Source organism: Gavialis gangeticus, unplaced genomic scaffold, assembly GCF_001723915.1.
Source record: "Gavialis gangeticus isolate Ggan-Ray unplaced genomic scaffold, GavGan_comp1, whole genome shotgun sequence".
Classification (NCBI taxonomy): domain Eukaryota; kingdom Metazoa; phylum Chordata; order Crocodylia; family Gavialidae; genus Gavialis; species Gavialis gangeticus.
Window position 1 is genome coordinate 15,754,031 of NW_017728993.1, and position 12,466 is coordinate 15,766,496.

The following is a 12,466-nucleotide window of genomic DNA, read 5'->3' on the forward strand; positions in this document are numbered from 1 at the left end:
CTGTTCCCCCGAGCACTGCCAGGAGTGACCAGCAATAACAGTCACAAGCTGGCAGAGGGTGGATTTAGGCTAGACATCAGGAGGCGCCAGTTCATGGTCAGGGTGGCTAGGATCTGGAACCAGCTTCCAAGTGAGGTGGTGCAGGCTCCTACCCTGGGGGGTTTTAAAAGGAGGCTGGATAATCACCTTGCTGGGGTCGTTTGACCCCAGTGCTCTTCCTGCCATGGCAGGGGGTCGGACTCGATGATCTGCTCAGGTCCCTTCCGACCCTAGAAACTATGAAACTATGAAACGCGGGGGGCAGAGCAGGGGAAAGGCCAGCCCACCACAGTGGTGCGGGGGAGGGGACAGCGGCCGGGTCTGACAGCCATGGCAGCAGCTGGGGGAGGGAAGGAGTGGGCCTCCTCCTCCCCTTGGGCCCGGGCCCTCTCCTCCCCCACCCCCCTCCTCCACATTGACCCTGAGCCAGATCCTCCCATCCCTGAGTGGGCCTAACGTGGGGGGGGAGGAGCGGGCGCACCATGGTGTCAGCGGTGACAGTGGGGTCAAGGGAGGATTGGGCCCGATGCAGGGGGGAGTGAGCCTGAGCTGGGGGAAAAGCCAGCCTGCTGCAGCAGGGTGCGGGAGGACAGTGGGCCCAGCCTGGCCCAGCACAGCAGGCCCACTCCTCCCGGGGCTGGACCCATTCCTCCCTTCCCCCCACCACTGCGGCGGGGAGGGGGGAGCAGGCCTGGACCCCAAGCAGCAGGAGGGAAGACGGAGTGGGCCCAGGGGCGGGGGCCCAAGTGGGGATGCCACACAAAGGTAGCACTATTAGGTGTGCAAACACGATTCATCAACTAAACCCAGAGCTTGCAAATAAAAATCAGCAGTGTTAAAACCACTCTGACTTGCTGTGGTCTTTCTGAGTTCATTGCAATGGAAGAATTGCTCCCTAATGGGACCCAGGGCTCCACCCCTGCCAGCTTCCTGCCCCACCCTTCATTCTTGACAGGCAATTGGCTAGTAATACTATACTATGCTTTGCACTCAATGCGACCTGCTATAAGTTCCTGTGCTTGTCTTGAGTTATCTAAAAGCCCTAACTTCCATCATTAGAGAGAGTTTCTGAAATTTGTCAAGCAAATTCTATCGTGTTGCTCTTGATCACATCTTAGGCAAAGGAGAGGCCAGAACTGACTTCACAGGTGGATGTGTGACATGGTAATCGTTTTCTTTTGCTAGATTTTTCACTATTAAATTCCTATTCCAGGGAAATCTAGAAATCATAACTCAGGTACCACTGAAGTCAATAAGAGGCTAGGCTGCTGGTCTCATGTTTTACACCATACCCATCAACAAAGTATCTGAGTGCCTGAGTTGAAGACTTGAAGATCTGCCCCGCTGTTAATGATTTGGCCCTTGTACAGTTAACAAATGCCACAGGTGCTTACTACCAAGGAGTCACACTGACATGTTGAACTATAATATGTAAAATTCTCAGTTATTTGGGTTTTAGTTTGCTAGTCTCCAGACAGTGCTGCCAGATTCTCACTTTCATAAGCACATGTGTTTTTATCAAAATCCCTGAAGTTGACACATTAAGAATGGCCCCGCCCCAGCCACACTAACAACTGGAAGTGTCCTTCTGTCCCCGCTCTCCTTCATCGACCAGGCCCCCCAAGTTGGACTTTATTAACCATCATGTCCCCACTTACCTTGGAAAATTTGGTCTAACAAGGGAACCTGGCCACAAAGAAGAGGGAAAACAGACGAGCGTAAGGCACCACAGCAACATTTCCAAAACAAAAAGTTCTAAAATGTTCCATTTTGGAACCCTGGCCAAGTTTCCATGGAAATTTTAGATGGATTTTGTGATGTGTTGTACATTTGTAATTAAATATGGTACCATTTCTTTAAACGTGGTTAGGCTTTGCGCTTCCTTTGACACCACAGGCACAGACAGAAGTGATAATTTTCGCCTGATCTGGCCCCAGAAAGCACTCTACAGACGTAACCAAACAGAAGTGTACGGCTGCAGACCACTTTAAAAGGGCCCGACCTCGTGAAAATCTGAACCCTCATGCAATGAGAGTTCAGATGAACACACTCCCAAACAGCGTGTGTTCTGTAACTTGTGTCTGCGGAGCTCCATCCTGTTGCTGCTTTCATAATGGGGGGGAGGGAGGGAAGGAACAGATGGAGTTTGGTCTGAGGTGTTTTAAGCCAATCCTGGAGGGTGAGGGAGGTGGCTTGGAGCCCACCCCCTGAGGTGCAGGGGCTCCAATCCACCCACCCCACCCTCCAGCTCCCCAAAACAAGCTCCCTTTACTTCCTTCCTCCCCTCCCATTTGGAAAACAGCATCCAGGCTGGGAGGGGTGAGTGGCATTGCTACGGAGACTGGGCGCAGGCTCACTGGAATCCCCAACTCCCCGACCCACCAGTGAACTTCTGTTGGGTCGGCGGGAATGTCACAACTCATAGCGCTTCCTGCAAAGTGCCACAAGCTGCAACAGGGAGCTGCTCTTCTGTCTGCGCCCCATGTTTTACTTTCAGTTTTGGTTTCCATTCAAAACTATAAAGTTACCGTTTATACAAGCTGTGTGGCGTTCTCTCTGCCAGTCTGATCTCCCCACCACTGTGCAACCACAAGATATAACAGTTTTCTTTTCTTTTTTTCTATTTGGTAGAAACTTTCCACAGGAAAATTCTGGCTGCTATATTTCCAATGCCTGAGAGCAGAAGAGAAAAGTGCAGCAGTCTCACAAAAGAGCAGGCTCATCACACGGACCTACAACTGCTGCCTGGATTTATCTCACGCTGCATTGTCTCGCTCTAGTCTAACAGGAACCCCTCGTCTGACACAGAAACAGGATTTCCAGGCTTGGCAGGGATTGGAGGTAAACGCTCTTTGAAGGACCTGATGCAGGAATGACAGGAAAATGGAAAACATGGGTACAGCCAATTTTATATCATGTGATGGTACTTATGAAAAGATGATGGGTAAATGCTGCTGAGCCGCTTTGTAAAGTGCTTTGAGAGCTACTGAGGAAATGCACTCTACGTAAGAGCTAACTGTTCCTGTTCCATTAATGTATTATTGTTCTGACCTGTGTTATGAACATCATCTGGGCTACTGCATGTAAAGTGGCGAAGGGAAACATTTACTTTTCATCATTTATATTCTGGTTTTCCCTCTTAGCAATTCTCTGACTTTGGACCAGCACAACAACTGACTCCATTTTACTTGCACAGATGTTAGGTGCTTGCTGACTGCTATTGCTAAACACTGACATTTCCCCCTTCTGCCCCAGCACCCTGCTGCATGTTTAGCTTTGCTACCTTGGAGAGAGATGGAATTTTATTTAAATGCAAGGAAAATGGTTTTCTTTAAATCTCCTTTTAAGAGTCACAAACACATTCTGTTAATTTGCAAAATCTTATATATATTTTTTAATTAAAAAAATAGCAACTGAATGGTCTCAGTTGTTCGGCAGTGTCTCTTTCATTGGACACTTCTGCCATTTCTGTCCCAACATATTGTATATGCAGCAATTCTGAGGAACAGTAAAACATGGACCTGCAGTTTTAGGGTCAGACCCATCTCTCGTATGCTGCAGTGATGCAGGCCAAGCTATGTGCACTGCTCTTTCTCTGCTGCTACAGCAGGAAATCAAGACCCACAAAAAAACAGCCATGAAGCTGCCCCCAATTGCTCTTCTTAATATCACAGCCCCATGGGGCTTTGCAGCAGCAGGGAATCATAAAAGCTTTGTACTGCCTTCTCCCAACCCGCCTTCTTCCCATCTGGGTCCACTCCTTATTGCCCCAGTCTGGATCCTCCTGTCTCTTCATAGTTTCATAGATGTAGGGTCGGAAGAGACCTAAGTAGATCACCAAGTCCGACCGCTTGCCCTGGGCAGGAATGAATACTGGGCTTATGTGACCCCAGGTAGGTTTGAGGTCGTATGACCCCAGCTAGGTAATTATCAAGCGTCCTGTTAAAGACCCCCAGGGTAGGAGCCAGCACCACTTCCCTTGGAAGTTGGTCTCTGAACTTCTGCAGTCGTCAGCTCTGGACATGAGCTCTGTCTCAGATACTTCACTGGGGAATGCCACTGCACATTTTGGTTGCCACCTACGCTGACAGAAAGCCACACTTTAGTTGCAATTTTCCCTAAGAAACCTTTTCCTACAAGGCCCCTCCATCCAGAAATATCTTTTCAGACAACAGGAGCTGGGTGCTCAGAGCACTCGCAAGATCTGGACCCTCCAGTCACAATGCTTGATTTTTCTGGATTGGAGCAAGACCTTTAGCACTATTATGTGTCATGCTTCCTTCTACTTAATATATCAAGATGCTGTTTGAAGAAACTCGTAGCCAGGGTAACGTTTCATGGTTACTTTAACAGCAAGGTTGCATCCAACAGCAAAGGAGCAATATATTCAGCAGCAGTTTAAAAAAAAAAAATCACTCCTTACCGACAGAGAAGCTGCACTTGCTGGTACGTGGCTGCTGGGACCGTGTCTGTAACCTCTGTGGAGGGGGATCCCTGCAGATGCTGGTATGCCCTTGCAGCTGGGCTGATTGATGGCAAAGCCCATAGGGAATCGGTGGTAAGGGTACATACCCGAATACCCCGGGTACACTTTCGGAGGCTCTCGCTCGAGGAATTCTGGGCTAACCAGGCACTCTGGAGGCAGAGCAGGGTAGGCTGTGAAACAACCAGGAAGGAAAAGTCAAAATAAACACACCGAAAACATCACAATAAATCAAAATACTGAAGACTCACGGTGCCCGATTCTATTCTTCAACAGTGGAACGGTGCACCGAGCCTGGCCCATTGGTTTTACATGCAGCTGCTAATCATTTTGAACGTTTTTTTAGACCCTTAGTCCTGGGAAATTAGAAAGGCTGAAAATCAGGGGGTGAAGCAGGTAACAAAGAGTAAATGGATTTTCTTCTGCTACGCACCAGTGGCAGCAGCTGAAATACCATCCCCTCTAAGACTTGCACACCAACAACACTAATTACTTACACCAATGCAGGGGAACGAAGCACCTGATGCCTGATGCTATCTGTCATTGCTATAGGGTTAATTTTTAGAGTCAGTTCCCTTTTATTATCATTTAAAACAGACCCCTCACCGGTGATCTTCCTGAGACAGAGGTGGAGACTCATTTACAGCTAGGCTGTCAGCAGATTAGCCCCATCCGTTCAAATTGCTCCTAGAGATTCACTAGTCTGGTGAGGCCCATGCAAATTAAAATAAAAGAAGAAAGAAACATTCACTGGCAGATCAGCTGATACTGTTAGCCTCCGACATGGCTTTCCTCTGCATCTGCCAAAGCAGATGGTCTATCTTTGTCTGTCTTCTTGATTGCTATTGTCTGAGGGCCCAATTCTTCCATTGCAACGAACTCAGAAAGACCACAGCAAGTCAGAATGGTTTTAACACTGCTGATTTTTATTTGCAAGCTCTGGGTTTAGTTGATGAATCGCGCTTGCTCACCTAATACAGCTACCCTTTGTGCAGCATCCCGCAGCACCCTTGAAAGGCTCCCAAGGCACCCCAGCGTGCTGTGACACCCTGCTTAGGAATCACATGCCCAAAACCAGATTGCCAGAAACAATCTGAGAGGCGACAGATGAAACCACCACGACATTTCCTTTTGCAGCTCTTGTCCTATATGTAAATATGAATAAACTTTGCACCAAATTATTCCAGCTGAGCCTAGTCCTTATTGCAGCAACCAAGCCCAGATGCCTCCCACCGAGCTTCCCAATTCATTTGCAAGCGCTGGGCAGGGGGGCATATGGCTTTGTGCTGGACGGGATGCGTGCATATTTAAAGTCAGTAACACAGCTCAGAGGAGCAATCAAAAGGTGCTGTCCTGGATACTCAGGGCTGTGCTCCCCCCACCCCACTGCCTCCTTTCCCTGCTAAACAGGGAACAGAGGCCTGAATTCAGCTTTGAAACAATGAAACAAGCACAAGAGCTGCCTGGGATGGTTCCTCTGCAGCTCAGAAACTGCAAAACCAAGGTTTTGCACCAAGCACATCCCGGGTGGGGAACAGCTCAGGGCACTGGGCCATGGGAGGCCAGGTTGACTTCTGTCTCTCTAGGCAGGCAGAAAAGGTAGCTGGACAGATGCTGACCAGACAGCCGCCACGGACAGATGTACAGACAGATGCTGAGTGACGCACAGACAGACAAAAGGAAACAGAGATGGATAGGCTGAAGCAAGCCATCTTCAGTAGAGGCTAACAGGACAGACACCCCCAGCACTGCGCCGATCCCTACCGAAGTCCCCAAAGGGCGGGGAGCCAGGGGCGTCTAGTGCCCTGCGGGTCACCGTTCTGCTGCTGCCGCCTGGTCCTGGGACAGCCTTGGCTCCCTCATGCCCGACCGCGTGGCTGCTCTGATCGGAGGCGCTGGAGCTGACAGCAGGCATCTCCCATCCTTCGCCGTGGCCTGGGGTGCAGGGTGCAGGTAGCGACACCCCCCCCGGCAGGGGGTCTGGGCCCTGCCTCCACAACGCCTTCTGGGCTGCTATGATCTTCTGACGCTCTGTGATGAGCGCGCATTTCTCGCAAGGGCACAGCTTCCAGCGGCAGTGGCCCGTGTGGCCTTTCACCGGCACCACGAAGCCGTGGTTTCGGCAGCGGGAGCACTTGGGCGTTCGCAGAGCTGCCTTCTCAGCACCCTTGGCCTCCATGGCACTTCCAGCCAGGCAGGCACCTGAAAACCAGGCGCAGCCAGAGCTGGGAGCTGGAGTCCAAAGCAGGTTGGGACAGCTCTCTCTTGTACCTGCAGCTATACAATGTAGCAAGTGAGGCTGCTGGGCCTTGTGCATGGGGAGAGGAGGAGCTCATTTGCATCCAGCAACGCTGTGCTTGGGGGGCTAGGGGGGATTGTCAGCAGAAGGGAGGAGCAATGCTGCAAGGGGTTGCAAGAGGCAGCCCTGCTCTGGAGCAAGGAAATCCTGCCCATTTGTATAGTGACTGGGTCAGCGCTACTAAAAGGCCCTGATCTGCTCTCAGACAGAGCCCTCCACTTTCCAAGAGCTGGGTGGGGAGCGGTGGGCAATGCTCTTGCTGGGGGCTGCACAAGGCGCTTGTCGAATATTGTCCCTTTCCCATGCTGTTGCGTGATCATAAGAGAAATGGCTGCATGGCTTTGACCAGAAAGTAGACGCAGCCAAGTCTGCAAACACATGGCCCCTAACCGTTTGTGTGCCCATGCCCGACATTTGCATGCGTAGATCAAGTAGAAGCGCACCTGATTTACGCCATTTTTTTCATGCAAGCGGAGTCTTTTTATGCTGCATCTAAGCTGCATTCTCCTGTTTTGATCATCTGCTGCCCATGGCTTCTGTCATCCTTTGTAAGAAATTGTACTACCTGGAATGATTTCAGTTCCACTTTGTTTCAAATTTCAACTGTTATTGGGTAAGAAGGAGATTGTCACTGTGTCAGCCCCAAATGACTGCCCCTTTATTCAGTTCTTCCAAATGTTAAACCCAATCCCATGTTTTCAGTCAGGCCAGAAGGCACGCCTCATTCCTCCAAGTAGCTCTCTTGCCCCAAATCCTCTATACAGTGGAAACAAGCATAGGCTTAAAATGGAAAAGGTGCCAACGCTCCTGTTTCCATATTTCTTATAAAAAGCCCTGTATTATTTGTTACTGTTAGCAGTTACAAACCCACATCTTATACAGTAGCTCATCAACAGGCAAATCTGAGCACCAAGCAGTGTAAGGAATGATACTGCAGATTTTCTTCCCCTCCCAAAGATAAGGGGTCATTTGGGTTTGTCGGTACCACCTCCCCAGAGCTCGTTCCATCCCCTCAACACTGCTCAGGATGCATTCAACTCAAAAACAAGGTGGTGGAGCTTCAAAATCTGGGGAACAAAACCCTTGGCATGACTTTACTCCTGATTTCTGGGTTTGAAGGAGCGCTCTCAAGAGCCCTAGGGAAGCTCTAGAGTAGGGGCGGGCAATTATTTTGGGCAGAGGGCCGCCGACTGAGTTTTGGCAAGCCATCGAGGCAGCCCAGGGCAGATAAATATTAATTTTCTAAATTTTTTAGGGGCCTGGCAAGCCAGATAGAATGGCTTGGCGGGCCGCGTCCGGCCCCCGGGCTGCATTTTGCCCACCCCTGCTCTAGAGACAGGTCCCATGATTTTGGCCTTCAAGCTGTACTTTCCCTCCATGAAAAGAAACCTGCTCAGAATGAAACAATCTTCAACTGCAAAACAGTTGGCTAATTTTTCATCCATTTCCAGGGAAACAAGGGACTTGCTGAAGTACTTATCCCAGCTGTTTCAAGAGTATATTAATGATGAAGGGGTCTTGCTTCAAAGTCATGTTGAAAAATCCCCTCCAGTGGAGGAGCCCCTCTGCATAGCATCGGCCATAAGGGGGTCAGATCTTAATCAAAACTGTTGACCTGAAACTCAGCTACTTAGGACAAGATTTTGGAAAATTCCTGTGTAACTTTGGCGTGTGAGTACCATTGGGTTTTGTGGGTGCTCAGCTTCCAAAGGTAATTGCTTCGACCCAAGTCCCATTTTCAAACCCTCAAACAATCCTAACTCTCATTGATTCCAGCCCTATTCAATTTTTCTCTTAGGTGCCTAAAAGCCTTTGAAAATCTCACCTCACCGAAGTCACTTAGTCACTTTTGAAAGTTTTTATCTGTAGGCCTCAAGGCAGGAAAGTACCTGACACAAGTGGTTAACTTGAGTTCAGTTCGACTTAAAGCTCACAATGTCCTGAATTGAGAGATGGAGAATACTTCTTCAGCCACTCTAAAATTAATTATACTCTCTATTAAATGTAAGTTGTTGGCAGATGCCAAATGACATCTCCCAATGCTGTTGCTAGATGTAGCACGCACTTGCATATTTATCTGTAAAATTAAATCAGATAAACAACATCCTTCTAGGTAAAGTTTGTTATATCTTCTCTGAGATGCCTAATTCATTCATATTCCATCAGATACAGTGTATAGGTGAGTTATATGCATTTGTTATAGTAAATTTTGTCCCAGAGCCACATCATATTAATATTGAGGACCTTTAAGCAAGCATATATTGCTTTTTTTCTTGTCTCTCAAGACAAACACAGCAACTGTGGACATTGATAGTTTCTGCATAAATGATCCCTACTTTTGAAAGGTACCTGCATTTGGTTGTGAACATCTGTCATCATAGTATACAGGCATTATTATACCTTCCATATCATTTGTCTCTAACTTGTCTAGACTGGCTTTCTTTAAAGACATGAGTTTTTATTTCACTAGGGAGATGAATACTTACTTCTGCAGGCAGTTTGAGAAATGCTGCTATTCCCAGTCTGCTGTTCTTTTATATATAAATTTTAGTTAGCTGCCCTATTGCACAGCATTAAGATTGCTCAGCAGAGCAGATGTGCACAATTTATCAAAAGAAATCTTGATTCTCTGTGAATAAAGGAAGTTGTTCTGGCTTAAAGCCAATGATACCATTCCTTTGTCCACTTTTAAAGATGCAATAAGGAATCTATTTTCTCCAGAATTGGTGTTTAAATGTACTCCAGTATCTTAGGTAATATATAGAAGAAGTATAGCATTATCTATATGCAGGTAGCATTTTGTAATAAAATAGTTTGCGAAATAGGTGGTCAGGTCAGGGTCACCTGTCACTGTAATTTACTGTCACTGTTCAATTCGGCTCTAGAACGTAGCCACGGGAAGTCCATTTTCTTCCTGTATGGGTGACCATACATACGTCCCAGTTTGGCCAGGACAGTCCCAGATTTCATAGGCCAGTCCTAGCCAGTTGGTGAAAATTCAGACAAAAGTCCAGGGATTGGCCACCTAGGCAGAGGCAGGCGGTACAGGATGCAGGGCAGCGGAGCGGCATGGTGCGCCAGGTGGGCAGGCAGGCACCGGGAGCAAGGCAGGCAGACTGCAGTGATGCCCAGCCCAGCCCCTGCCTCCAGCCGCTGCTCAAGTGGAGCCAGGCCGGGAACATGTGGGCAGGGTGGCACCTGCTCTGGTCAACATGCCTTGCTCCTGCACAGCAGCAGCGGTGCCCGCTTGCCCACCTGCCAGAAGCACCATGCCGTTCCACCTCCCTGCCAGACTGCGCCCCACGCCCCTACCCGCCTGCCTCTGTCTCTGCCTGCAGCAGTGCCGCTGACATGGGGGGGGGAGAGGGGGTGTTTTTCCTTCACTTGAAACCCAGCGTCCCGGGTTTCCTTAAAAATAATATGGTCACCAAATGTATGGTCTGTACAACTGATGGTCACTGTGCTCTCTCCGAGACTTCAACGCACTCTATTCTGTCTGGCCAGTTTATTTTGAACATCAGGTCCTGGCATCTACAGGTCTAACTAGCTGTTCTAATTAAGCTATTGGTCTTTACTGTATTTCACTTATTAGCGTGTTCAGGATAGAAAGAGATCACCAGCAAAGTCCCAGCCTCCAAGTGCTCTGTTTAGCCATGCAGTTGAGGTGGACCCCCTCCAGAGACCTGCCATGGAGCCACCCATTCAGACTGAACAGCCAGCCCTTTTCCCTGGTCTGGCAGGGAGGTGACTCTACCCTGCCAGGCCCTGGTGGGTATTTTTACCCAGCTGCATTCAGTGAAACACTGACTTTTATTGTGACAATTTCATATCAGCCAAAATTCATAAATTGTTCAAAAGGCCCTTCCAACCCCAACTCACCCCAGTCTCATTGTTTCCTTATACTCCTGCTCATCTGTGTCCATCTGTTGCCGCTTGGGCCAAGTCTACATGAGATGCTGACTGTGCGGTTGGTACTACACAGTTATTTAATACTTGCATACACGAGTACTCAATGACCAGAGTTACAGCGCAGTAGCGTCCCCAGCAGGGCCGGATTAACGCATAGGCAAACCAGGCACATGCCTGGGGCCCTGAGCTGTGAGGAGCCCTGGCCCTTCCCTCTGTAGTGGTGGCACAAATGGCCCCGTCTGCCGCCCTTCCCTTGCCTTGCCTTGCCTTGCCTTCCCCTCCCCTCTGCTGCCCTTGCCGCCATGGTGGCTGCTTCCTAGCTGTGGCTCCAAGCCCCTCTCCCCACGGGTGGCAGTGCTGGGGTGGGGAGAGGGGTCTTGGCCAGCCCAGGGCCCAGGAGTTGGTTTGCTTAGGGCCCACTAAAAGGTTAATCTGGCCCTGGTCCCCAAACAGCTTTTTGGTGATGCTGACTGCACAGTATCTCGTTACTACTGCACAGTAGCATCGCATCACGCTTCATGCCACGTGCCGTTACTTCACAGTAGTAACGAGCTACTGTACTGCGCAGTAGTGATGAGCTACTGCACAGTCAGCATCTCGTGTAGACGCAGCCATGGCCTACTTGAGCCTACAAGGTCCATTCCCGTAGTGTGGGAACCATGGCCAGCACCCCATGTCCTGCTGCCTCTGTTTGCCCAGCTCAGAACAGCAGGTATCTCTTTAGACCTGGGGCAGCTGTGACTGACCAGAGCAAAGCTTGTGTTCCTGCCTTTAACACCGCAGCAAGACACATTAACTATTATTGTGCTCTCCCCTTTGTTTTAGACTAAGATGGTAATTCATTATAATTATCATGTTGGGTCGAGTCTTTTTTTTGTTTTTTCCATACAACTCCACAGGCAGTGGAGTTGTATGGAAACAACTCCATAAACTCCCTCCCTCCATAAAGTCCTGGCCTGCACCTAAACAGACCTTTCAGGCAGGAATACAAATTCATCAACAATGGATACACATAATAAAGTGCTTTGCAATATCTTCAGTGTACAGAATCTCCCAGTTTTGCTGGCCGCTAATATAAAACCTCTTGACGTAACTCTTTAATATGTAAATCATAGAAATGAAGGGCCGGAAGGGGCCTTGAAAGATCATCGAGTCTAACCCCCCTGCTTTGGGGGTCATACACGTGGGACTGTGGGCAAGATCCTTTGCAGGCGGAGGTTGGAGTAGCGCCATGCATTCGAGCAGAATTGTTTTAGTTCAGCGGTTCCCAGGCGTCACCTGGAAGCACCGATATAAAGAGACATAAAAAACTTGAAGAAACTCTCCCACCATGACCTTCAAGTTTAATCCCACCAGGGTGCCCCAGTGCAAAGCTATCCAGGTCCAGCTGGCTACCGGATGTGGTTGGATAATGAGTTGCCTGTCAATCAATTTTCAGCCTTGAGGAACAAACACATTTTTAATGCAGAGTCCTCATTCTCCTTCCTCTCAGCTATAGTTCTTGTCATTTTTCATTAGAAAAGAATAACATAAAATAGACTACAAATGCTCCCAACTGGCAAGAAGGGACTTTATGCAGCATGTGCAGCGTATGGAAGGCTGACTATTTAGCATCACCTTTGCTTAGTACCTGTTTGCCTCTGTAACTGTCAGCAAACCCAGAGCAAATGCTGTGGAGGGGGTCGGTGGGCCAGTAGCTGAAAGACCTCGATGAACATCAAACATGCTCTGCTTTG

General features: G+C 48.9%; 1 protein-coding gene across 1 annotated transcript in view; it reads right to left on the reverse strand.

The window, feature by feature from the left end:
- DMRTB1 (DMRT like family B with proline rich C-terminal 1) overlaps positions 1–6,742 on the reverse strand; it is a 19,427-nt gene extending 12,685 nt beyond the window's left edge. The window contains exons 1-2 of the mRNA XM_019501279.1: positions 6,287–6,742; positions 4,463–4,695 (exon numbers count right to left, since the gene is read on the reverse strand). Of these exons, the coding sequence (XP_019356824.1) occupies positions 4,463–4,695; positions 6,287–6,701 (648 nt within the window). The 5' untranslated portion in view covers positions 6,702–6,742. The remainder of the gene's footprint in view (positions 1–4,462; positions 4,696–6,286) is intronic.
- Positions 6,743–12,466: the final 5,724 nt, after the last annotated feature.